At 50.1% G+C, this 27,146-nt stretch overlaps 1 protein-coding gene across 7 annotated transcripts in view; it reads left to right on the forward strand.

Moving 5' to 3' along the window:
- LOC147113236 (polycomb group RING finger protein 6-like) overlaps window positions 1-27,146 on the forward strand; it is a 210,386-nt gene that overhangs the window by 12,353 nt on the left and 170,887 nt on the right. For all 7 annotated transcript variants that reach the window (XR_015079171.1, XR_015079170.1, XM_085994103.1 and 4 more), the window contains exons 3-6: window positions 10,539-10,635; window positions 12,672-12,727; window positions 14,136-14,195; window positions 18,589-18,718. Coding sequence is in view for 5 of the 7 variants with exons in the window: in XM_085994103.1 (XP_085850229.1) it covers window positions 10,539-10,635; window positions 12,672-12,727; window positions 14,136-14,195; window positions 18,589-18,718 (343 nt within the window). In the remaining 2 variants the exon portion in view is untranslated. The remainder of the gene's footprint in view (window positions 1-10,538; window positions 10,636-12,671; window positions 12,728-14,135; window positions 14,196-18,588; window positions 18,719-27,146) is intronic.

Raw genomic sequence — 27,146 nt, forward strand, 5'->3', positions numbered from 1 at the left:
CCTTTTAATGTAGTTTCCCAATCTACCTTAGCCAACTCGCCCCCCCCCCATACCTACGTAGTTTGCTTTGTTTAGATTGAAGACACTAGTTTCGGATTTCATTAGGTCATGGGTTTGGGAGGTGCTGCTGCAGAAGCCTTGACGCGTTGCTGCAGTGCATCTTGTAGATGGTACACACTGCAGCCAGGATATGCCGGTGGTGGAGGGAGTGAATGTTTAAGGTGGTGGATGGGGTGCCAATCAAGCGGGCTGCTTTGTCTTAGATGGTGTCGAGTTTCTTGAGTGTTGTTGGAGCTGCACTCATCCAGGCAAGTGGAGAGTATTCCATCATATTCCTGACTTGTGCCTTGTAGATGGTGGAAAGGCTTTGGGGAGTCAGGAGGTGAGACACTCGCTGCAGAATACCTAGCCTCTATCCTGCTCTTATTGCCGCAGTATTTATGTGGCTGGTCCAGTTAAGTTTCTGGTCAATGGAGACCCCCCCAGGATATTGATGGTGGGGGATTCGGCGATGGTAATGCCGTTGAATGTCAAGGGACAGTGGTTAGACTCTCGCTTGTTGAAGAGTGTCATTGCCTGGCACTTGTGTGGTGCGAATGATACCTGCCACTTATCAACCCAAGCCTGAATGTTGTCCAGGTCTTGCTGCATGCGGGCATGGACTGCTTCATTATCTGAGGAGTTGCGAATGGAACTGAACATTGTGCAACCCTTGTTACATGCGCCTCTAATTTCCTGATTGATACTCTGCCCTGCATTACAACTACTGGTTGGGGGCCTATAAACAACTCCTACCAATGTTTTCTGCCCCTTGCTGTTTCTTGGCTCCACCCAAACTGAATCTACTTATAGAGTCCAAGGGGGCTAAATTTGGTTGATTTGCGCCTCCCGTTAGCGCCCTAAGAGGGCGCTAACGGGGCGCAAATCAACTAGCGCCTGGGCGCAGCGCTGCTAACGCCTTCCGTAAAATTCAGCGGGAGGTTAGCGGTGGTGCTAACCGTTAGCGCAGCGTTGCCGCGATGACGTCATCGCCGTGTGCAATACACCGCTCGCACCCCGGCTGTAATATTGGGTGGCGCCCCCAACGTACCACCGGACGCCATGTCCGCCGGGGTCAGGGGTGCCTACCTGCAGCCAGGGCGGCGCTAGTTAAAGGGGGGGTGGCGGGTTTATGTTGCTGGCCGCCTCCCAGCACCTGCCCCCGTGAAGCCCCCCAGCGGGGTGTCGGCTGCTCTCCGTGAGCCCGGCACTCCTCTTGAGCGCCGGGCTCGTTTGCCGGCACTCCCAATCCCTGGTGGCCCAGCTGGGCGCCGGGACGCGCTGCGCCAGACCTTTCCCCTTTAATAAGCAGAGGAAGGCCTGCAGTACCGCGGCACGTGGGGCCACGATATTGGCTCGCAGAGCTCCAAGAGGGACGCAGGGCGCTTCCAGTATCGCCCCATCTCCTTCTCGGGGCGCTACCTGGAAAATCAACTGCGGGGGCGCTAACTTTTTCAGGGCGCTAAAATTACTGGCGAATGTAGCGCCCCGAAGGACGCTACCCAATTTTTACCCCATAGGGTCATAACGGCACAGAAGGAGGCCATTCGCCCCATCGAGCCTGTGCCGGCTCTCTGTAGAGCAATCCAGTCAGTCCCATTCCCCCACTCTATCCCCGTAGCCCTGCAAGTTTATTTCCCTCCAGTGCCTATCCAGTCTCCCCTAGAAAACATCGAGTGTCGCCGCTTCCACCATTTCCGTCGGCAGCGAATTCCAGGTCATCACCACTCGCTGCGTAAAAAAGTTTTTCCTCACATTCCCCCTGTATCTCTTGCCCAAAACCTTAAATCTGTGCCCCCTAGTCCTTGTACCATCAACTAGTGGGAACAGCCTTTCCCCATCTAGCCTATCCAAATCGTCATAATCTTGTACACCTCTATCAAATCACCCCTCAACCTCCTTTGCTGTAATGAAAACAAATTCAGCTTCTCCAACCTGTCCTTGTAGCTAAGATCCCCCACCCCCAGAACCATTCTGGTAAATCTCCTCTGCACCCTCTCAAGGGCCTTCACATCCTTTCTAAAGTGTGGTAACCAGAACTGGACACAATATTCCAGTTGTGGCCTAAACAGCGCTTTATAAAGGTTCAGCATAACTTCTCTACTTTTGTACTCAATACCTCTATTTATGAAGCCCGAGATCCCATATGCTTTGTTAACCACTCTCTCAATATGTCCTGCCACCTTTAGGGACCTATGCACATTAACTCCCAGGTCCCTCTGTCCCTGCACGCTCTTTAAAACTGTGCCATTAAGTGTATATTGCCTCCCTGTTCCTTCTGCCAAAATGCATCACTTCACACTTCTCTTTATTAAATTCCATCTGCCACTTGTCTGCCCATTCTGCTAGCCTTTCTGTCTTGTTGCAGTCAATTGGTTTCATCATCACTGTTGCCACACCCCCAAGTTTGGTGTCATCGGCAAATTTAGAAATTCTGCTCTGTATTCCAATATCCAGGTCATTTATATATATATATCAAAAAAAAGTAGTGGCCCCAGCACTGACTCTTGAGGAACACCACTGTCTACCATCTTCCGGTCTGAAAAACAGCCATTTACCACAACTCGCTGTTTCCTGTCCTTAAGCCAATTCCTTATCCAAGCTGCCACTGACCCACCTATAGGGAACGCATCGGGAACGGTAGCATCGTGGTTATGTTACTGGACGACTAATCCAGAGGCCTGGACTAATGATCTGGAGACGCGAGTTCAAATCCCACCATGGCAGCTGGGGAATTTAAATTCAGTTACAGGAAACTTTGTGCTATCCGGCACCCACGGGACCGAGCTGCTGCCGTTGCCTCAAAACTGCCGTACTCTCCAGAGTTAATGTTGAGAGATACGGAGATTCTTATCTCCATATTTGACAACAAACACTGTTGCTTAGCAACAGCTTCTAAACACTCTGGTGTAGCCCTAAAGCTCTGTAGCTGAAGCTGTTGCTATAGCTGCAGACCTTGCACAGCTTGACTGTTCAAACAAAGCAAAAAAAACAAACAAAAAGAATAAAAAACGGCTGCTGATTTTTGCCGCTGGCTCCAGATTGCCAGATAGCTCACCTCCGGATAGCACAAAGTTTCCTGTAATTAAATAAATCTGGAATAAAAAGCTAGAATAAAAAGCTAGTATCAATAATGGTGACCATGAAACTATCGGATTGTCATAAAAACCCATCTGGTTCACTAATGTCCTTTAGGGAAGGAAATCTGCCACCCTTACCCAATCTGGCCTATATGTGACTCCAGACCCGCAGCAATTTGGTTGACTCTTAACTGCCCTCTGAAATGGCGGCTCACCACCACCTTCTCAAGGGCAATTAGGGATGGGCAATAAATGCTGGCCTTGCCAGCGATGCCCACATCCCCGGAACGAATATTTAAAAATTCCATGAGCCTCAATTTTGTTAACCAGCCTTCTATGTGGTACTTTGTCAAACGCCTTCCAAAAATCCATGTAGATGACATCCATTGCATTCCCTTCATCAATCCACTCTGATACTTCATCAAAAAATTCAATTAGATTAGTCAAACACAATCTGCCTTTTACAAATTTGTGTTGGCTCTCCTTAATTAGCTTAAACCTCTCCAAGTGCCAGTTAATTTTTTTCTTGATTATTGTTTCAAAAATTTTACCCACCACTGATGTTAAACTGACCGGCCTGTAGTTACTAGGATTGTCCTTGCACCCTTTCTTGAACAATGGTGTCACATTTGCCACTTTCCAATCCTCAGGCACCTCCCCCACATCTAGGGAAGATTGGAAAATTATGGCAAGCCCTTCCGTTATCTCCTCCCCCAATTCCCTTAGCAACCTGGGATGCAAACCGTCTGGACCAGGTGACTTATCCACTCTAAGCCTGCCCAGCTTGTCTATCAATTTTCGCCCATTCCATTGCTTCTACCGATATTTTGTCAGCATCCACCTCCTTAGTAAACACCGATACAAAGTACTCGTTGAGTATTCTAGCCTTGCCCTGCGCCTCTAAACATATATCACCTTCTTTGTCGCTACTAGGCCCCACACCACCTCTTACTACCCGCTTACTGTTTACATGCAAGTAGAAGATTTTTGGGTTCCCTTTTATATTAACTGCCATTCTACTCTCATATTCTCTTTTTGCCAATTTTATTTCATCTTCACATCCACTTTCAACTTATTGTATTTGGTCTGGTTCTCCCTTGAAGAATTCACCTGAAATTCATCATACACCCTCTTTTTTTGTTTCATCATCTCTACCTCCCTCGTCATCCAAGGAGCCTTTGCTTTGGTTCCCTTCCCTCTTGTTGGAATGTACCTAGCCTGTACTTGGAACATCTCCTCCTTAAAGATCACCCATTGTTCCGTTACAGTTTTTCCTGTCAGTCTTTGGTTCCATTTTACCCTGGCTAGATCCTTTCGCATCCCATTGAAGTTAGCCCTATTCCAGTTTAGAAGCTCCACTCTAGATTGTTCCTCGCTCCTCTCATAACATAAGAACATAAGAAATAGGAGCAGGAGTAGGCCAATCGGCCCCTCGAGCCTGCTCCGCCATTCAATAAGATCATGGCTGATCTGATCCTAACCGCCAATCCACTATCACAGAACCATCTCCTGAATCTAACAGAATTAGACACACGAAATAGGAGCAGGATCAGGCTACACGGCCCCTGGGCCCGCTCTGCTACCCACGGGGCCATGACCGATCCGAACCTAGACTCGTCCTAATTCCTGCCCGCTCCCCGTAACCCTTAATTCCCTTTACTTCTAGGAAACTGTCTATTTCTGTTTTAAATTTATGTAATGATGTAGCTTCTACAGCTTTTTGGGGCAGCATATTCCATGGACCTACCACCCTCTGAGTGAAGTAGTTCCTCCTCATCTCAGTTTTGAAAGAGCAGCCCCTTATTCTAAGACTATGCCCCCTAGTTCTAGTTTCACCCATCATCGGGAACACCTTCCCCGCATCCACCCGATCCAACCCCTTCACAATCTTATATGTTTCAATAAGATCGTCTCTCATTCTTCTGAACTCCAATGAGTAGAGTCCCAATCTACTCAACCTCTCCTCATATGTCCATCCCCTCATCCCCGGGATTAACCGAGTGAACCTTCGTTGTACTGACTCGAGAGCAAGTATGTCCTTTCTTAAGTATGGACACCAAAACTGTATGCAGTATTCCAGGTGCGGTCTCACCAATACCTTGTACACCTGAAGCAATATCTCCCTATTTTTATATTCTATTCCCCTAGCAATGAAAGCCAACATTCCATTGGCCTTCTTAATCACTTGCTGCACCTGCATACTAACCTTTTGAGTTTCATGCACCAGGACCCCCAGATCCCTTTGTACTTCAGTACTTTCCAGTTTCTTGCCATTAAGATAATAACTTGCTCTACGATTTTTCCTGCCAAAGTGCATAACCTCACACTTTCCTATATTGTATTCCATCTGCCAAATCTCTGCCCACTTACTTATCCTGTCTATGTCCCCTTGCAGGTTTTTTATGTCCTCCTCACTCACTACTTTCCCTCCCATCTTAGTATCATCTGCAAACTTTGATATGTTAGACTCGGTCCCCTCCTCCTAATCGTTAATATAGATTGTAAAGAGTTGGGGACCCAGCACTGACCCCTGCGGAACACCACTAGTTACTGATTGCCAGTCTGAGAATGAACCATTTATCCCAACTCTCTGCCTTCTGTTAGATAGCCAATCCTCTATCCATGCCAGAATATTACCCCCAATCCCATGATTTTTTATCTTAAGCAATAATCTTTTGTGTGGCACCTTGTCAAATGCCTTTTGGAAGTCTAAATACACTACGCCCACTGGTTCCCCTTTATCCACCCTATATGTTACTTCCTCAAAGAACTCCAGCAAATTTGTCAAACATGACTTCCCCTTCATAAAACCATGCTGACTTTGTTCTATTAAATTATGATTATCCAAATGTCCTGTTACTGTCTCTTTAATAATGGACTCCAAAATTTTACCTACCACAGATGTTAGGCTAACCGATCTATAGTTTCCAGCCTTCTGTCTACTGCCCTTTTTAAATAAGGGTGTTACATTAGCAGTTTTCCAGTCTGCCGGGACCTTTGCCGAGTCCAGGGAGTTTTGGAAAATTATTACCAATGCATCCACAATCCCTACCGCCACTTCCCTCAAGACCCTAGGATGCAAGCCATCAGGTCCAGGTGATTTATCCGCCTTGAGTCCCATTATTTTACCGAGTACCACTTCCTTAGTGATTTTGATCGTGTTTAGCTCCTCCCCCCCCCCCCCCCCCCCCCCTTTAGCCCCCTGTTTGTCCAGTGTTGGGATATTCTTAGTGTCTTCTACTGTAAAGACTGATATAAAATATTCATAAAATATTCATTCAGTGTTTTTGCCATCTCCATATTTCCCACCATTAATTTCCCGGTCTCATCCTCTAAGGGACCAACATTTACTTTAGCCACCCTTTTTCTTTTGATATAACTATAAAAACTCTTACTATCTGTTTTTATATTTTTTGCTAATTTACTTTCATAATCTATCTTCCCTTTCTTAATCAATCTTTTTGTTATTTTTTGCTGTCTTTTAAAGTTTTCCCAATCCTCTATCCTCCCACTAGATTTGGCTACCTTATATGCCCTTGTTTTTAGTCGAATACTATCCTTAATTTCTTTACTTAGCCACAGATGGCTGTCTTTTCTTTTACACCCTTTTCTTCTCAGTGGAATATATTTTTTTTGGAAGTTGTAAAATAACTCCTTAAATGTACACCACTGATCATGTATCGTCTTACCCTTTAATCTATTTTCCCAATCCACTCTACTCAATTCCGCTCTCATACCTTCACAGTCTCCTTTATTCAAGCTTAGCACGCTTGTTTGAGATCCAACCTTCTCACCCTCTAATTGAATATGGAATTCAACCATGTTATGGTCACTCATTCCAAGGGGATCCTTTACTAGGACATTTTTAATTAATCCTGTCTCGTTACACAGGACCAGACCTAAGGTTGCTTGCCCCCTGGTTGGTTCAGTTACATACTGCTCAAGAAACCCATCCCTAATACACTCAATGAACTCATCCTCAAGGCAGCCCTGCCCAATTTGATTTGTCCAATTAATATGATAGTTAAAATCCCCCATAATTATAGATGTTCCCTTATTACAAGCCTCAACTATTTCCTGATTGATACTCCGTCCAACAGAGTTGCCACTGTTCGGAGGCCTATAGACTACGCCCACTAGTGTTTTTTCCCCCTTATTATTCCTTACCTCCACCCAAACTGTTTCATTATCCTGATCTTTTGACCCAATATCATTTCTCTGTATTACAGTGATTCCTTCCTTTATTAACATAGCCACCCCACCTCCCCTTCCTTCCTGCCTGTCCTTCCTGATCGTTAAATAACCTGGTATGTTTAATTCCCAGGCATTGTCACCCTGCAGCCATGTTTCTGTAATGGCCACAAGATCATACCCATATGCAGTTATTTGTGCCATTAACTCGTCTATTTTGTTACAAATGCTACGTGCATTCAGATAGAGAACTTTCAAAGATGTTTTGTGACACTTAGTTCCTGCTTTTGCCCTTTTTATTACTTTACCTTTTACTCCATACCTTCTGCCCCTTCCTGACATGCTCTGGTTTTTAATTTCCCCACTGCTACCTAAGTCTATGACCTTCTCTGTTGTCATTTTTATTATTTGCTCTCTAGGAACCTCCCCCCCCCGCCCCACTAGTTAGTTTAAAGCCCTCTCTACAGCCCTAGTTATATGATCCACTTGTCCCAGCACTGGCCAAGTGAAGCCTGTCTGAACGGAACAGCTCCCTCCTGCCCCAGTACTGGTGCCAGTGTCCCAGGAAGCAAAACCCATTTCTCCCACACCAGTCTTTGAGCCACGCATTTAACTCTAATTTTATTTGTCCAAGCCAAATTCGCTCGTGGCTCAGGTAATAATCCAGAGATTATTACCTTTGTGGTTCTGCTTTTTAATTTGGCCCCTAGCTGCTCAAACTCCCTCAGCAGAACCTCCTTCCTTGTCCTATCTATGTCGTTGGTACCAACATGGACCACGACAACTGGATCCTCCCCCTCCCACTCCAAATTTCTCTCCAGTCCAGAGGAGATGTCCTTAACCCTGGCACCGGGCAGGCAACATAGCCTTCGGGACTCTCGCTCTCGGCTGCAAAGAACTCTATCTATCCCCCTAACGATACTATCCCCTACCACTACAACATTTCTTTTATCTCCCCCCACTTGAATGGCCCCCCGCTCCACGGTGCTGTGGCCAGGTTGCTCATCCTCCCTGCAGTCCCTGTTCCCATCCTCACAGGGAGTAAGAGCCTTGAACCTGTTGGACAAGTGCAAGGGCTGCGGCTCCTCCAACACTACCTCCTGGATCCCCGTACCTGCCTCATTTCTAGGCACACCACCCTGACCCTGGCCACGGACTACATCTGAATTAATTAATCTAATTGGTGTGAATACCTCGTGATACACAGAGTCCAGGTAACTCTCCCCCTCCCTGATTGTCTTCAGTGTTTGAAGCTCGGACTCCAGCTCTTCAACACGGAGCCGGAATTCCTCGAGCAGCCAACACTTACTGCAAATGTGATCACCGTGAGCATCAATGGTGTTCACCAGCTCCCACATATTGCAGCAGCAACACATCGCCTGATCTCCCATTCTATGTAATTAATTAAATTTATTAATATTATTCTTAAATACCCTCTACCCCGATTCTAGATGGTGAATATCACACCTTAGAAACTAAGCTTAAAAAGGGAGAAATACTTACCAACCAATCACTTACCCGCTTTCTGGTGACGTCACACTTGGATTACTTTTTACCTCTCTCCTTCCCTCCGAATTCTCAGACTGGAGATCGCCTTACCTGGGTCTCTGGGGACTTTAAACAGCCGCTCAGCCCGCGATTCCCGCTCTCCATTGCTAATCTAAATCTTATGATACGATGATCACTCGTACCCAAGTGTTCTCCCACCGACACTTGGTTGACCTGGACCACCTCATTCCCCAGCACCAGATCCAGCAATGCCTCCTTCCTAGTTGGGCCAAGAACATACTGGTCAAGGAAATTCTCCTGAACACATTTCAGAAATTCCTCCCCCTCCTTTCCCTTTACCCTTGCATTATCCCAATCGATATTTGGGTAATTAAAGTCCCCCAATATCACCACTCTATAGCTCTTGCATATCTCTGCGATTTCCCAGCAGATTTGCTCCTCTACCTCCCTCTCACTATTTGGAGGCCTGTAGAATACCTCCAATAGCGGGATCATACCCTTTTTGCTCCTCAACTCTAACCAAATGTATTCTGTCCTTGTCCCCTCAAGAGCATCCTCCCTTTCCAACACTACAATGTCTTCCTTAATTAGCACTGCCACCCACCTCCCTTTTTTCCTTCCCTATCTTTTCTAAACACCTTGTACCCTTGAATATTAAGTGCCCAGTCCTCACCGTTTTTGATCCACGTTTCCGTTTCTGCCACAACATCATATTGCCACATGGCTAATTGTGCTTTTGGCAAAAGAGCCCAGCACCGAGGAGAAGTGCCGGGCTCTCGGGAAACAGCCGGCAATGCCGCGGGGGGGTGGTCAGGAGGCCGGGGACGGAGGTGCTGGCAGGCAGCCGCTGAAAAAGGCGGCCGCCCCGCACCTCCACCTTAACTTGCGCCGCTGCCGGCACAGTAAGGCCCCGTGAACCGGGCGCGGGTAGCGAACGGTGCAACTGCGCCGTTCGCAACCAAATATCGTGAACGGGGCGCAAATGGGGCGCTGCGCACACCGATGACGTCATCGGTGGCGGCGCAGCGCCAAAGGCTAACGCCACCATTATCGCCCCAACTCAATATTGCGGGAGGCGCAGCCAGTGGCGCTAAAGCCACTGCCTGCCTCTTTAGGCGCTAATAAGTGGCGCTACTCACCCAATTTCTCCCCCTGGGAACTCACCCAGCAGAAATAAAGTTATAAATTTAAAATAAAATACACTCACCAGCTACTCACCAATCAGCTCCTTCACTTGTGCCGACGTCACTTTTTCAAAAACTGCCTCTGTTGAGTTGCTGCCGCTCCTTTTAACTGCTCGTTCTCGCTGTGCTCCCTCCAGGTCTGCTCCTTCTGGTCTCTTGAGCCTTCTTGATTTTTGGAGCTCAGATCCTTTCTCTCTGCTGTCTTTATCCCATCCTTTTGAAGGAAAGAGTTCCAGATTTCCACTGCCCTTTGTGTGAAGAAGTGTTACCTGATTTCACCCCCTGAACGGCTGAGTTCTAATTTTAAGGTTATGTCCTCTTGGATTCCCCACCAGAGGAAATAATTTCTCCTCTTTCACCCTCTGTGTCTCGGGGTCACTGTCTGACAGTAACAGTGTTTACAATTTGAAAATTGCAATGGGAGCACTGGATTTTTCTCACTATCTGTGTCGCTGGGATTTATTTTTTTGATAGTCTGTAGTGAATAAGTTACTGACTATGTTACATTGCGAATTCCTCCCTTGTGTCTCTGCAGTCTGTAAGAGCTGTATTGTGAAACATTTCGACTACAGCAACCGCTGTCCAAAGTGCAACGTTATTGTCCATCAGACGCAGCCGCTGTACAACATCAGGTGAGCGGGGCGAGGGGGGTGGTTCGGTGAGCGGGGCGAGGGGGTGGTTCGGTGAGCGGGGCGAGGGGGGGGTTCGGTGAGCGGGGCGAGGGGGTGGTTCGGTGAGCGGGTCGAGGGGGTGGGTTCGGTGAGCGGGGCGAGGTGGGAGGTTCGGTGAGCGGGATGAGGGGGGGTGTTCGGTGAGCGGGGCGAGGGGGGAGGTTCGGTGAGCGGGGCGAGGTGGGGGGGGTTCGGTGAGCGGGGCGAGGGGGAGGTTCGGTGAGCGGGTCGAGGGGGGAGGTTCGGTGAGCGGGGTGAGGGGGGGGTTTGGTGAGCGGGGCGAGGGGGGGGGTTCGGTGAGCGGAGAGAGGGAGGGGGTTCGGTGAGCGGGGCGAGGGGGGCTGTTGGTGAGCGGGGCGGGGGGGGTTTGCTGAGGGGGCGAGGCGAGAGTTTGGTGAGCGGGGTTCGGTGAGCGGGGCGAGGGGGGGTTCGGTGAGCGGGTCGGAGGGGGGTTTATGGCGAGGGGGCGAGGGGGGGTTCAGTGAGAGGGGCGGAGGGGGGTTTGGGGCGAGGGGGTGTTCGTTGACCGGGGCGAGGGGGGGGTTCGGGGGACGAGTCTGATTCGGGCAGCTTTTTAGGCCGATACAATTTGCTTTTGTGCCGCTGGGTTCGGGAGGGGTCAATCAGCCAGTGTTCCTGTTCCTGATCACTCTCCAGTGACTTTCGTGTGAATTTCGGTTGAGAACTGGATTGGGCTAAGTATGATGCCACCTGCAGTCAAATCACAGAATCACAGAAACCGCACAGTGCAGATAGAGGCCATTTCGGCCCATCGAGCCTGCACCGACACATATCCCACCCGATCCCCGTAACCCCACGTATTTAATCCCCCTAACACTAAGGGTCAATTTATCATAGCCAGTCATCCTAACCCGCACATCTTTGGACTGTGGGAGGAAACCGGAGCACCCGGAGGAAACCCACGCAAACACGGGGAGAAGGTGCAAACTCCACACAGACAGTCACCCGAGGCCGGATTCGAACCCGGGTCCCTGGCGCTGTGAGGCAACAGTGCTAACCACTATGCCACCGTGCCGCCCAAATAGCCTCACATCACTCACTGTCTTGGTTCACACAGAAGGAGCGGTAGAACCCCAGCAGGAATCAGTGTCTCGAGGGTTGGGGAGAAAACTTGTGACTGTGAATGAGTGATGCTCCTCGCTCCCCCGCTGATGTTGATGACTGAGATGCAGAAACCGCTTCTAATGTGCATTACATTGGAACAGGAGGAGGCCATTCAGCCCCTTGTGCTTTATCCGCCATTCAATTCGATCACAGCTGATCTGTATCTTAACTCCATCTGCCCACCTTGATTCCGTAACCCTTAATAGCCTTACCTAACAAAAATCTATCAATCTCAGTCTTGAAACTTCAATTGACAGACAACATTCACAGCCAACAGCTTTTTTGGGAAGAGAGTTCCAGATTTCCACTACCCTTTGTGTTTCCTGACATCACCCCTGAATGGCCAAGCTCTAATTCTTCCCTCTCAAATCCTTTAATTATCTGAAACACTTCAATTAGATCACCCCTTAATCTTCTATATGCAAGAGAATACAAGCCTAGCCTATGGAACCTGTCCTCCTAATGTAAATCTTTGAGTCCCGGTATCAGCCTGGTGAATCTATGCTGTACCTCCACCAAGGTCAATATATCCTTCCTGAGGTTCCTTTCCTAAAACTGAACTCGGTACTCCAGATGACGTCTGACCAAGGCTGTACAACTGAAGTATAATTTCCCATTTGAATTCCACCCTTCTTGAAATAAAGGCCAACATTCCATTAGCCTTTTTGAATTTTTGTACCTGCACACTAGCTTTTAGTGATTTGTGTACTTGGACATCCAAAATCCACAGCTCCGAGTCTCTCGCCATTTAGAAAATATTCTGATTTGTCTTTCTCAGATCCAGAGTGGATGACCTCACACTTGCCACATTGCACTCTATCTGCCATAGGTTTGCCCACTTTTGTGATTAATGTGTTTTTGTTTTTTTCTAGACTGGACAGAAAATTACAAGATATTGTTTACAAGCTAGTGCCCAACTTAGAAAGCAGTAAGTGATGGTGATCGCACTGAACGAGCTGTCTTGAACATAGCTTGTTTCTCTCTGACAGTCAAGGGCAGAATGAGTGCTTCAAGCCACAGCCCTCACTGAGCACACACACAGGACAGAAGAGTTCTCCGGTTCAGCAAGCTCACTGTGTGGCAAATGGAAATGTCAGAGCAATGCAGTAAAGGTGCTCGTTACTGTCTGGTTAGGTTCAAGGCTGCGTTATCAGAATAAACAACATAGAAGCTTTGCATTGTCTCCACACAGTGTCTCACTGGATCTGGGTGCGATGATGTTGCTATTGATGGAACTTGAACGAAGCTTGACCCCCTCCTGCACTGCAGTCATCCTGTGCTCCACATCTTCAGCAGAAGCCAAGCTGGCCCTTGCGTTTCAGTGTTGGGGAGGGGTTGTGGGAGGGTCCATCAGCCCTGGGGTCACAGACTGGAGCAGTTGGGCCTGGGGTCGCTGGGTGGGGCGGGAGGCGGGGGTTGGGCCTGGGGTTGCAGTGTGGAGGTGGGTTGGGGGAGAGGCAGGGTTTGGGCCTGGGGTCGCAGTGTGGTGGGTGGAGTAGGGGGAGAGGCAGTGTTTGGGCCTGGGGTCGCAGTGTGGTGGGTGGAATAGGGGGAGAGGCAGGTTTTGGGCCTGGGGTCGCAGTGTGGAGGGTGGAGTAGGGAGAGAGGCGGGAGTTGGGCCTGGGGTCGCAGTGTGGAGGTGGGTTGGGGGAGAGGCAGGGTTTGGGCCTGGGGTCGCAGTGTGGTGGGTGGAGTAGGGGGAGAGGCAGGGTTTGGGCCTGGGGTCGCAGTGTGGAGGTGGGTTGGGGGAGAGGCAGGGTTTGGGCCTGGGGTCGCAGTGTGGTGGGTGGGGGGAGAGACGTGTTAGGCCTGGGGTCGCAGTGTGGTGAGATGGGGTGGGGTGAGAGACAGGCTGGACCGGGGTCACGGGGTCGGGGGAGAGGCAGGAGTTGGGTCGCAGTGTCGGGGGCTGCTGGGCCACACGTCACAGTACGATGGAGCTCTCTGTCCTTGGGCTCTGCCCTTGCTCCCTATAGATGTCCTTTGGGGGCAGCAGCCTGGGAGCAGGTCTCACTGCATGTTAAGGCTTTGGGGAAAGAATGACTAATTACCAAAACAAAAGAGAGGGAATGAGGAATTTAACATGACAGTGGGAGTGCAGAGCGGGTAACAGTCACTGCACCAGTCTGGGTGTGATGGACAGTGGGGGGTTAACCCTCTATGTTCCAGTCAGAGCTTGAGGTGGCTTTGGCCCTCGAACTCTCACTGCTGGAGTCTGTTGGATTAATTGTCTCAGCAGCCAGCTGTGGTTAGCACTGTGACCGTTTATGGGTTAAAAGTTTAATTCTCTATTGCCATGTTTAGTCAGTGAGTGACGCGAGCTTCTTTGTATTCAGGTGAGAAAAAGCGGCTCCATGATTTCTACAGAGAGAGGGGGCTCGAGATTCCCAAACCAGGTGAGTTCTCAAGACTTGGTGTCCAGTTCTTGGTGTTGCATCGCTTCTGTGCTGGGGATTGTGGTACCATGCTCTGTCTGTAGAATATGCTGCATCAGGTGCATTGTTCAGTGATGCGGGAACGCTAAATGTAAAGTGCCATCTGCCTGCTGATGGAACATGTGTCTTGTGCTGCGGTAAGTCACCATCTCCGGCACAGTCTGGGTAAGTCAGACCAGCACAGCTCGGGTAACTCGGACTCGCCACGAGTGCATTGGAAGGACCGTGGATTTTCCGCCTCAAGGTGTGGAAGTCGCATTACAAACCCACCTGTGCTCGCTCAGCTCGCTGGCGCTGGGAGCGGGTGCTGTGCAGGATTCCACCCAATGTGGAATAGTGTTTCTGGAGCCCATTAAAACCAAACTCCGCTGGTGACGAGTTTCTCCTCTCATCCAAATGGTGCTGTCGATCAAACCCCTCCAGGATCTGACTGTGTGGACAGCTGTGGGAGTCCCTGCACGCGATGTCAATCGATTCATTCCTTGTCTCTTTAGAGCCTCAAGCCCTGCCCCATGTAACAGTCCATGGGCCAATCCCTCGCAGAATTATAATTTGCTGTTTTGTGACCACGAGTAATATTTGGTGATCAGCGTAAGAGTGAGTGCAGCAGCAAGTGTCTCCTTGGCAACAGGACACCATTGCTCTTTGCTGTGTCACCACGCTGACTCTAATTGGCAGACACTAGCTCCAGGCTGGTCTTTGGGGTATTGATGCTGTGAAGAAGCCAAGTGCTGTCTGGCTGAAGTGGTGAACCTGACTGCTCTGTGGATTTAGATGTGTGCTGGAACAGGGAGGAGAATGTCAGTGTTTCAACTAGAAAGCGGGCAGCCTTAAACCTTACTTTTCGCATCTTTCAGTTCCCTCTGAGGTCGAGGTACTCCTATTCATTCAGCCAGATGCACAGGCAGGCAACTTACACTCAACTCCGTACCCACAGTGAGGTGATTGAATCTCTCAGAACAGGTCATTGGTGCCTCCCCCACATTGTGTCTGCTGCTTTGAGCAGGTGGAGGGGTGATGATGTAGACCCAGACCCAACTGCTCCATAGCCCAGTGCATTCCATTCATTGTACGGCTGCCACCAATCACACTGAGGACATTTCACGTTGATAGGAGGGACCAGCAGCCACCTAGTGTGGAGCTGGGTCTCAGTCAGCCCCATTAATTTCAGTGTGACTACTTCGCTGGAGTGGGACTGCACACGCCTGGTTCCATTTTTATCCAGTCGTAGCAAGAGAATCTCCTGCAACGGCTTCTCTTCCTACTCCTGCACTGTTACTTCAGGAGTCCTCCAAGGATCTATCCTTGCCCCCCTCCTATTTCTCATTTACATTCTGCCCCTCGGCGACATCATCCGAAAACACAGCGTCAGGTTCCACATGTGCGCTGACAACACCCAAGGATATGGGGAGAAGGCAGGGACAGGTTACTGAATTTGGATGATCAGCCATGATCTCGTTGAATGGCGGAGCAGGCTCGAGGGGCCGAATGGCCTACTCCTGCTCCTATCTTCTATGTTTCTATGACCTCACCACAACCTCTCGACCCCTCTGCTGTCTCTGATTTGTCACGACGTTTGACATCCAGTAGTGGATGAGCAGAAATTTCCTCCCAACTAAATATTGGGAAGACCGAAGCCATTGTCTTTGGTCCCCGCCACAAACTCCGTTCACTAGCCACCGACTCCATCCCTCTCCTGGCAACTGTCTGAGGCTGAACCAGACCGTTGCCCAACCTTGGTGTTGTATTTTGACCCTGAGATGAGCTTCTGACCACACATCTGCTCCATCACCAAGACCGCCTACTTCCACCTCCGTGACACCATCCGTCTCCGCCCCTGCCTCAGCCCCTCTGCTGCTGAAACCCTCCTCCATGCCTTTGTTGCCTCCAGACTCCGACTGTTCCAACACACTCCTGGCTGGCCTCCTATCTTTTACCCTACATAAACTTGAGGTCATCCAAAACTCTGCTGCCCTTATCCTAACTTGCACCAAGTCCCGTTCACGCATCACCCCTGTGCTCGCTGCCCCGTGTCCGAACTCACACCCAGTCCCGTTCACCCAGCACCCCCTGTGCTCACTGCCCCGTGTCCTAACCTGCACCAAGTCCCGTTCACGCATCACCCCTGTGCTCGCTGCCCCGTGTCCTAACTCACACCCAGTCCCGTTCACCCATCACCCCCTGTGCTCACTGCCCCGTGTCCTAACTCACACCCAGTCCCGTTCACCCATCGCCCACTGTGCTCACTGCCCCGTGTCCTAACTCGCACCAAGTCCCGTTCACCCATCACCCCCAGTACTCGCTGCCCCCGTGTCCTAACTCACACCCAGTCCCGTTCACCCATCACCCCTGTGCTCACTGCCCCGTGTCCTAACTCACACCCAGTCCCGTTCACCCATCACCCCCTGTGCTCACTGCCCCGTGTCCTAACTCACACCCAGTCCCGTTCACCCATCACCCCCTGTGGTCACTGCCCCGTGTCCTAACTCACACCCAGTCCCGTTCACCCATCACCCCCTGTGCTCACTGCCCCGTGTCCCAACTCACACCCAGTCCCGCTCACCCATCACCCCCTGTGCTCTCTGCCCCGTGTCCTAACTCACACCCAGTCCCGTTCACCCATCACCCCCTGTGCTCACTGCCCCGTGTCCTAACTCACACCCAGTCCCGTTCACCCATCACCCCCTGTGCTCACTGCCCCGTGTCCTAACTCACACCCAGTCCCGCTCACCCATCACCCCCTGTGCTCACTGCCCCGTGTCCTAACTCACACCCAGTCCCGTTCACCCATCACCCCCTGTGCTCACTGCCCCGTGTCCTAACTCACACCCAGTCCCGTTCACCCATCACCCCCTGTGCTCACTGCCCCGTGTCCTAACTCACACCCAGTCCCGTTCACCCATCACCCCCTGTGCTCACTGCCCCGTGTCCTAACTCGCACCCAGTCCCGCTCACCCATCACCCCCTATGCTCACTGCCCCGTGTCCTAACTCACACCCAGTCCCGCTCACCCATCACCCCCTGTGCTCACTGCCCCGTGTCCTAACTCGCACCCAGTCACGTTCACCCGTCACCCCCTGTGCTCACTGCCCCGTGTCCTAACTCACACCCAGTCCTGTTCACCCATCACCCCCTGTGCTCACTGCCCAGTGTCCTAACTCACACCCAGTCCCGTTCACCCATCACCCCCTGTGCTCACTGCCCCGTGTCCTAACTCACACCCAGTCCCGTTCACCCATCACCCCCTGTGCTCACTGCCCCGTGTCCTAACTCTCACCCAGTCCCGTTCACCCGTCACCCCCTGTGCTCACTGCCCCGTGTCCTAACTCACACCCAGTCCCGTTCACCCATCACCCCCTGTGCTCACTGCCCCGTGTCCTAACTCACACCCAGTCCCGTTCACCCATCACCCCCTGTGCTCACTGCCCAGTGTCCTAACTCACACCCAGTCCCGTTCACCCAGTCCCGTTCACCCATCACCCCCTGTGCTCACTGCCCAGTGTCCTAACTCACACCCAGTCCCGTTCACCCATCACCCCCTGTGCTCACTGCCCCGTGTCCTAACTCACACCCAGTCCCGTTCACCCATCACCCCCTGTGCTCACTGCCCAGTGTCCTAACTCTCACCCAGTCCCGTTCACCCGTCACCCCCTGTGCTCACTGCCCCGTGTCCTAACTCACACCCAGTCCCGTTCACCCATCACCCCCTGTGCTCACTGCCCCGTGTCCTAACTCACACCCAGTCCCGTTCACCCATCACCCCCTGTGCTCACTGCCCCGTGTCCTAACTCACACCCAGTCCCGTTCACCCATCACCCCCTGTGCTCACTGCCCCGTGTCCTAACTCACACCCAGTCCCGTTCACCCATCACCCCCTGTGCTCACTGACCTACTTTGGCTCCTGGTCCGGCAATGGCTCGATTTTAAAATTCTCATCCTTGTTTTCAAATTCCTCCATGGCCTTTCCCCCTCCCTATCTCTGCAACCTCCTCCAGCCTACAACCCTCCGAGATTTTTGCGCCTCTCCAATTCTGGCCTCTTGCGCATCCCAGATTTCCATCGCTCCACCATTGGTGGCCATGCCTTGAGCTGCCTGGGCTCTAAGCTCTGGAATTCCATCCATAAACCTCTCTGCCTCTCTCCTCCTTTAAGATGCTGATTAAAAGCTACTCTGACCAAGCTTTTGGTCACCTGTCCTAATATCTTCTTATGCGGTTCGGGTCAAACTTTGTTTGATAATGCCCCTGTGAAGCGCCCTGGGACATTTTACTGCGTTAAAGGCGCTGTATAAATGCAAGTTGTTGTGTGCGTGTCTCTCCTGACCATTGATGGTTTCTCTCCTGTGGCTGTCCAGTTGTCCAGGTGCCCAGTAATGGTAAAGTGAGCCGTATCCGATCGCTGGGTAAGAAGCTGGCGCTGCCCATGGTTCCCCTGGATGATCCTTCGCCTCATCTCGACATCTCATTGGTGCTCGAGTTCATTGGGTGAGTAACTTCTCATAGATTACTGCAGGTAGCTGAGCTCCCAGTGATTCATTGTGTGAAACACCTTGAGACATTTTAAACCAATAAGGTGCTTAGTGTCAGTTTGGCTCAGTGGGTAACACTCTAGCCTCTGAGCCACAAAGAGAGTGGGTTCATGCCTCAGCACAGTACTGTCGGAGGTGCCGTCTTTCAGATGAGACGTTAAACTGAGGCCCCCTCTGCCCTCTTAGGTGGACGTAAATGAGCCCATGGCACTATTTTTGTTTGAAGAGCAGAGAGTTTTCCCCAGTGTCCTGGCCAACATTGATCCCTCATCCAACATTAACAAAACAGATTAACTGGTTATTATCACATTGCTATTTGTGGGAGCCTGCTGTGCACAAATTGTCTGCCACGTTTCCTACATTACAACAGTGACTACACTTCAAAAGTACCTCATTGGCAGTGAAGGGCTTTGAGTTGTCCTGAGGTCATGAAAGGAGCTATATAAATGCAAGTTCTGTCTTTATTATTTATATATTAGAAAAACTGCAAGTTCTGGAAATATGAAATAAAACCAGAAAATGCTGGAAATACCAGTGTGTCAGTATCTGCAGAGACAGGTCATATTTCGGGTGAGACTCCTTGCTTTCTGCTGACAGGTTACCTGCCTGGGGACCTGGTTGTTCGAAGCCTGGGCAGGTGAATGTGCATAAATGGAGGTATCACTCAGACAGGAGCTTGGGCTGGATAAGCCATTGGCCTTCTGCTTAATAATGCAGCCAACCGGTATCCAGGGCTATGGCCACCACCCTTTGTATGATGCTGTGAAATAAAACTCATCAGCCCACAGTGTGCGAGGAAGTGTGTTACAGTACACGCTCCCAAGGCAGCTCAGTAATTCCAGTCTAGAAACAAGGCACGACCCTCATCACGGTAGATAATAGAAACCCAGCATATTACTTCCAATTAAGCCAGGACTGTAGGAGCAGAGTACATCAGCTTAAATTTAAAATTGATATTGGGGAGAGCTTCTTTACCCCAGGGTGAGGAATGCTGAGAATCGTTTGCAAATGGGCATTCAGAATGCAGTTGGATGCTCCACTGTGATAACCAGGCTACTGGAGGGATGACCTCTAATGGGTCAAATGGCCTTCCATGGAGTCTGACTTCTGTTTGCAGACTTGCTGTGATTTCTGTAAGGTGGAGTTTCAATGTCAATGCGGTTTGACTTTACACAGCGTGTGAATTTAGGCAGCAGGCACTTGCCTTGCGAGGTGTCAGTTCTTATTGGGGCCCCAGCAGTTGGTTTGTTATTTGAATTATTTTGGTGACGGTAATGGAACGGTTCAGAGAGTGCGATCCAGTCAGGGTTGACGTTTGTGGTTCTGGTTTGCCAGGCTGCCCAGTGTCTGCCTGGCTGCTGTTCCCGGGATAGTATTCCTGATGTTGTCTGTGACGAGTGACTCTATTTGTGTCACACAGCAGTGTTGCAAATGGATTCTGGGTCAAAGACAAATGAACGTCCGAGATTAGAAACAGATTGATACTTTCATAAATTTTTAACCATTGTACCTCAAGATCTAGATTCTTTCATCCTATTGAGCTAACTTGTCCTGTCTAATCCTTGCTGGTTGTATGCCTTGTTCAGATTTCTGCAGTTATACTCGGTGTCCAGTGGGTGGCTGCAGAGACCACAGGGTTTGAGAGTGACACACCCAGACATTTTCCACATGGCCCATTCTGTGGATTTGAGACTCAGATGTTTATCTGGGAACAGGGAGTTGTTTGAGTCCTTTGGGTAATGTAAAGCGCAGAATCACTATAAGTAGTCGGTAAATTACTCGTGGAACTCCACGGTTGGCCTTTTCCTCACAGTCCCATATCGGGGTCCCTGTGGATCTCCGTGTGTCGCAGCCTTGTATAAGCCCTGCCCTGTATGGTGTTCGCTACATGTGGTAACCTTATACTGAGCTCACTACAGTACCGGGGTAAACTCTGTAGGACGCTGCATGTACCGGAGTTACTAGATATATTACTGTTTCAACGGCACCTTCTCAAACCACATCTGTCCCTGAAACTGCATCATAGGGTGCATCAGGGTGCTGGTTTAGTTATATCCGGGTCTTGGTGTGGGTCTGGGGTGGGAGTTTAGTTGTATCCGGGTCTGGGGGGTTTAGTTGTATCCGGGTCTGGGGGGTTTAGTTGTATCCGGGTCTGGGGGGTTTAGTTGTATCCGGGTCTGGGGTGGGAGTTTAGTTGTATCCGGGTCTGGGGGGTTTAGTTGTATCCGGGTCTGGGGTGGGAGTTTAGTTGTATCCGGGTCTGGGGGGTTTAGTTGTATCCGGGTCTGGGGGTTTAGTTGTATCCGGGTCTGGGGTGGGAGTTTAGTTGTATCCGGGTCTGGGGGGTTTAGTTGTATCCGGGTCTGGGGGGTTTAGTTGTATCCGGGTCTGGGGGTTTAGTTGTATCCGGGTCTGGGGGTTTAGTTGTATCCGGGTCTGGGGGTTTAGTTGTATCCGGGTCTGGGGGGTTTAGTTGTATCCGGGTCTGGGGGGTTTAGTTGTATCCGGGTCTGGGGGGTTTAGTTGTATCCGGGTCTGGGGGTTTAGTTGTATCCGGGTCTGGGAGTTTAGTTGTATCCGGGTCTGGGGGTTCAGTTGTATCCGGGTCTGGGGGTTCAGTTGTATCCGGGTCTGGGGGTTCAGTTGTATCCGGGTCTGGGGGTTCAGTTGTATCCGGGTCTGGGGGTTCAGTTGTATCCGGGTCTGGGGGTTCAGTTGTATCCGGGTCTGGGGGTTCAGTTGTATCCGGGTCTGGGGGTTCAGTTGTATCCGGGTCTGGGGGTTCAGTTGTATCCGGGTCTGGGGGTTCAGTTGTATCCGGGTCTGGGGGTTCAGTTGTATCCGGGTCTGGGGGTTCAGTGGTATCCGGGCCTGGGGGTTCAGTTGTATCCGGGTCTGGGGGTTCAGTTGTATCCGGGTCTGGGGGTTCAGTTGTATCCGGGTCTGGGGGTTCAGTTGTATCCGGGTCTGGGGTTGGGGGTTCAGTTGTATCCGGGTCTGGGGTTGGGGGTTCAGTTGTATCCGGGTCTGGGGGTGGGAGTTTAGTTGTATTCGGGTCTGGGGGTGGGAGTTTAGTTGTGTGCGGGTCTGGGGGAGGGAGTTTAGTTGTGTGCGGGTAGGGGTGGGAGTTTAGTTGTATTCGGGTCTGGGGGTGGGAGTTTAGTTGTGTGCGCGTCTGGGGGAGGGAGTTTAGTTGTGTGCGGGTCTGGGGGTGGGGGCTTTGTTGTATCCGGGTCTGGGGGTCGGGGTTTAGTTGTGTGCGGGTCTGGGGAGGGAGTTTAGTTGTATGCGGGTCTGGGGAGGGAGTTAATTGTGTGCGGGTAGGGGTGGGAGTTTAGTTGTATTCGGGTCTGGGGGTGGGAGTTTAGTTGTGTGCGCGTCTGGGGGAGGGAGTTTAGTTGTGTGCGGGTCTGGGGGTGGGGGCTTTGTTGTATCCGGGTCTGGGGGTCGGGGTTTAGTTGTGTGCGGGTCTGGGGAGGGAGTTTAGTTGTATGCGGGTCTGGGGAGGGAGTTAATTGTGTGCGGGTAGGGGTGGGAGTTTAGTTGTATTCGGGTCTGGGGGAGGGAGTTTAGTTGTGTGTGGGTCTGGGGGAGGGAGTTTAGTTGTATTCGGGTCTGGGGGAGGGAGTTTAGTTGTATTCGGGTCTGGGGAGGGAGTTTAGTTGTGTGCGGGTAGGGGTGGGAGTTTAGTTGTGTGTGGGTCTGGGGGAGGGAGTTTAGTTGTATTCGGGTCTGGGGGTGGGGGTTTCGTTGTGTGCGGGTCTGGGGGAGGGAGTTTAGTTGTGTGCGGGTCTGGGGGAGGGAGTTTAGTTGTGTGCGGGTCTGGGGGTGGGGGTTTAGTTGTGTGCGGGTCTGGGGGTGGGGGTTTTGTTGTGTGCGGGTAGGGGTGGGAGTTTAGTTACATCTGCTGCCCACTGGCCTGCAGTAGCCATGAGTTTGAGTGTTTGTCTGTCGATAGTTTGCTTTGCTACTTTAGCTTAAGTCTTAATAAGGAACAGATCTCTTTTACTCAGATTGACTTTGCCTTCCGTGGTATAGACATGTCTGCACTGTGCTGGCCAGCTTCCCGGTGCCTGGGGTGCAGATAGATGGGTGGTTCTGTGCTGTCCAATTGCACTGTCTGCACAGATCAATCAGTCTGCTCAATGGTGCATAAAGTCTGACTCCCAGTGTGTGCTGAAGCAGGGTATCTGAGGCCACGATGAATAGGAAGTTGTACTTATTGACTCAAATGTACCTCCGAACTTTGCAGGGTGTGACAGAAGAAAGGAGAGCATCAAAGCTAATGTGTTTTTGTTCTCGAGATGTGGGCGTTGCTGGCAAGGCCAGCATTTATTGCGCATCCCTAATTTCCCTTGAGAAGGTGGTGGTGAGCATCCTTCTTGAACCGCTGCAGTCAGTGTGCGAAGGTACTCCCATCATGCTGTTAGGGAGGGAGTTCCAGGATTTTGATCCAGTGATGATGAAAGAACAGCAATTTATTTCCTAGTCAGGATGGTGTGTGACTTGGACGGGAACTTGGAGGTGGTGCTGTTTGCATATGCCTGCTGCCCTTGTCCTCTAGGTAGTGGAGGTCGCGGGTTTGGGAGGTGCTGCTGAAGAAGCCTTGGCGAGTTGCTGCAGTGCATCTTGTAGATGGTACACACTGCAGCCACGGTGCATCGGTGGTGGAGGGAGTGAATGTTTAAGGTGGTGGATGGGGTGCCAATCAAGCGGGCTGCTTTGTCTTAGATGGTGTCAAGCTTCTTGAGTGTTGTTGGAGTTGCACTCATCCAGGCAAGTGGAGAGTATTCCATCACACTCCTGACTTGTGCCTTGTAGATGGTGGAAAGGCTTTGGGGAGTCATGAGGTGAGACATTCGCCGCAGAATACCCAGCCTCTGACCTGCTCTTGTAACCACAGTATTTATGTGGCTGGTCTAGTTAAGTTTCTGGTAAATGGTGAACCCCAGGATGTTGATGGTGGGGGATTTCACGATGGTAATGCCATTGAATGACAAAGGGAAGTGGTTAAACCCTCTCTTGTTGGAGAAGGTTATTGCCTGGCACTTGTGTGGCGCGAATGTTATTTACATAGGATATACAGCACGGGAACAGGCCATTCGGCCCAACCAGCCCATGCCGGCGTTTATGCTCCACTCGCGCCTCCTCCCATCTTTCCTCATCTAACTCTATTAGCATAACCCTCTATTTCCTTCTCCCTCATATGCTTATCTAGCCTCCCCTTAAATGCATCTATTCTATTCGCTTCAACCACTCCCTATCATAGCGAGTTCCACATTCTCACCATTCTCTGGGTAAAGAAGTTTCTTCTGAATTCCCTATTTGATTGCTTGGTGACGATCTTATATTGAGGCCTCTAGTTATGCTCTTCCCCAAAAGTGGAAACACACTCTCTCTCTGTCAACTCTATCAAAACCTTTTATAATTTGCCACTTATCAGCCCAAGCCTGGATGTTGTCTAGGTCTTGCTGCATGCGGGCATGGACTGCTTCATTATCTGAGGAATTGCGAATGGAACTGAACACTGTATAATCATCAGTAAACATCCCCACTTCTGACCTTATGGAGGGAAGGTCATTAAGGAAGCAGCTGAAGATGGTTGAGCGAGGACACTGCCTTGAGGAACTCCTGACATAAAAGGGAATCCAAAGACCTCTCTAGGCATATTAACAGTAAAAGGGCTGCTCGAGGAGCGGTGGGGCCGATTAGGGACCAAAATGGAGATCTATTGGTGGAGGCAGAAGGCGTGCCTGAGGTACTAAATGAGTACAGGAAACTCTCGATTTACCGGCACCTAAATAACCGGAAATCTCGGTTAACCGGCAAAATTCAGGAGTAGGTTCAGGTAAGTTTTACTTCATAATTACTGGCCGTTCCTCGATCTGTGGCTGTGCAATCGGGTGTGGCTGCACCTGTTGCTAAGCAACAGGGAAGCCTGGGTTTGTTGCTGTATACCGAGCTCTCGGGTACCTTTTAACTATAGCTCTCGGTAATCCGGACTTTTTGATAAACCGGCACCATGGCGGTTCCGTCGGTGCCGGATAAAAAAGAGTTTCCTGTACTTTGCATCGGTGTTTACCAAAGAAGAGGACTTTGCCAAAGCTACAGTAAACAAGGATGTTGCCAGGATACTGGTTGAGATAAAAATAGATAAAGTGGGTATTCGAATGGCTGACAGTACTTAAAGTGGATAAATTACCAGTGGGATGCATCCTCGGTTGCTGAAGTAAGGGTAGAAATTGCGGAGGTGTTGGCCACAATCTTCCAGTCCTCCTTCGATACAGGGGTGGTGTTAAAGGACCCGAGGATTGCAAATGTTACACCCTTGTTCAGAAAAGGGGAGAAGGGTAAACCTGGCAATTACAGGCCAGTCAGTTTAACGTCAGTGGTGGGGAAACTTTTAGTAACAATAATCCGGGAGAAAACTAACAACGATTTGGACAATCATGGACTGATAAAGAAGAACCAGCACAGATTTGTTAAGGGCAAATCATGTTTGACTAACTTGATTGAGCTTTTTGATGAGGTGACAGAGAGGGTGAGGAGGGCAATGCAGTACCACATATTAGGCTTGTTAGCAAAATTGAAGCCCATGGGATAAAAGGGGCAGTAGCAGCATGGTTACAAAATCGGCTGAGGGATAGAAAACAGAGTTGTGGTGAATGGCTGTTTTTCCAGATTGAAGGGAGGTGTGCAGTGGAGTTCACCAAGGTTCAGAAGTACTAGGACCACTGCTATTTTTGATATACGTTAATGACTTGAACTTGGGGGTACAGAGCACAATTTTGAAATTTGACAGAAAACTTGGAAATGTAGCAAACAGTGAGGAAGAGGACGTAAGAAATAGGAGCAGGAGTCGGCCATTTGGCTCTTCGAGCCTGCTCCGCCATTCAATGAGATCATGGCTGATCTTCTACCTCCACCCTCTGTGAAGAAATTTCTCCTCATCTCAGTCCTAAATGGCCGACCCCTTATTCTGAGACTGTGACCCCTGGTTCTAGACACCCCAGTCAGGGGAAAAGTCCTCCCTGCATCTACCCTGTCGAGCCCTGTAAGAATTTTGTAAGTTTCAATGAGATCACCTCTCATTCTTCTAAACTCTAGAGAATATAGGCCTAGTCTACTCAATCTCTCCTCATAGGACAATCCCCCCATCCCAGGAACCAGTCTGGTGAACTTTCGATGCACTCATTCTATGGCAAGTATATCCTTCCTTCGGTAAGGAGACCAAAACTGTACACAATACTCCAGGTGTGGTCTCACCAGGGCCCTATATAATTGCAGTAAGACGTCTTTACTCTTATACTCAAATCCTCTTGTAATTAAGGCCAACATACCATTTGCTTTCCTAATTGCTTGCTGTACCTGAATGTTAACTTTCAGTGATTCGTGTACAAGGACACCCAGGTCCCTCTGAACACCAACATTTCCCAATCTCTCACCATTTAAAAAATACTCTGCTTTTCTATTTTTCCTACCAAAGTGGATAACTTCACATTTCTCCACATTATATTCCATTTGCCATGTTCTTGCCCACTCACTTAGCTTGTCTATATCCCCTTGAAGCCTCCTTGCATCCTCCTCACAACTTACATTCCCACCCAGCTTTGTATCATCAGCAAACTTGGATATATTGCATAGGACATAGACAGGCTAGAGGAATAGGCAGATGAAATTCAACGTAGAAAAGTGAGGTGATGCATTTTGGTAGGAAGAATGAGGAGAGACAATCCATGCTGAATGATACGGTTTTAAAGCGGGTGCCAGGAGAGAGAGACCGGGGGGTGCCTGTGCACAAATCTTTGAAGGTGGCAGGACAGGTTAACAAAGCAGTTAATGAAGCATATGGGATCCTGGGCTTTCTAAATAGAGGCATAGAGTACAAAAGCCAAGAAGTTATGCAAAACTTATATAAAACACTAGTTCTGCCCCAACTGGAGTATTGTGTCCAATTCTGGGCACCACACTTAGGAAGAACGTGAAAACTTTGGAGAGGGTCCAGAAGAGATTTACTAGAATGGTTCCAGGGATGAGGGATTACAATTACGTGGATAGACTGGAGAAGCTATAAAACCGGCGCGAAGACCGAGGCCCGACCAGTTCCAGGGAGCAGCGGCAGCAGAGAGGAGGTGAGCCCGGTATAAAAACCGGCGCGAAGACCGAGGCCCGACCAGTTCCAGGGAGCAGCGGCAGCAGAGAGGAGGTGAGCCCGGTATAAAAACCGGCGCGAAGACCGAGGCCCGACCAAATCAACAGCAGAGGAGAGAGGTAAAAAGTAATCAGAGTGTGACGTCACCAGGGAGCAGGTAAGTGATTGGTTGGTGAGTATTTCTCTCTTTTCAATACAAGCTTGACTTCTGTGGTGTTAAATTTCTAGGGTC

This window comes from Somniosus microcephalus, chromosome 8, assembly GCF_052327205.1.
Source record: "Somniosus microcephalus isolate GS21.2 chromosome 8, FLI_Smic_1.0, whole genome shotgun sequence".
In the NCBI taxonomy this organism is placed as follows: Eukaryota; Metazoa; Chordata; class Chondrichthyes; order Squaliformes; family Somniosidae; genus Somniosus; species Somniosus microcephalus.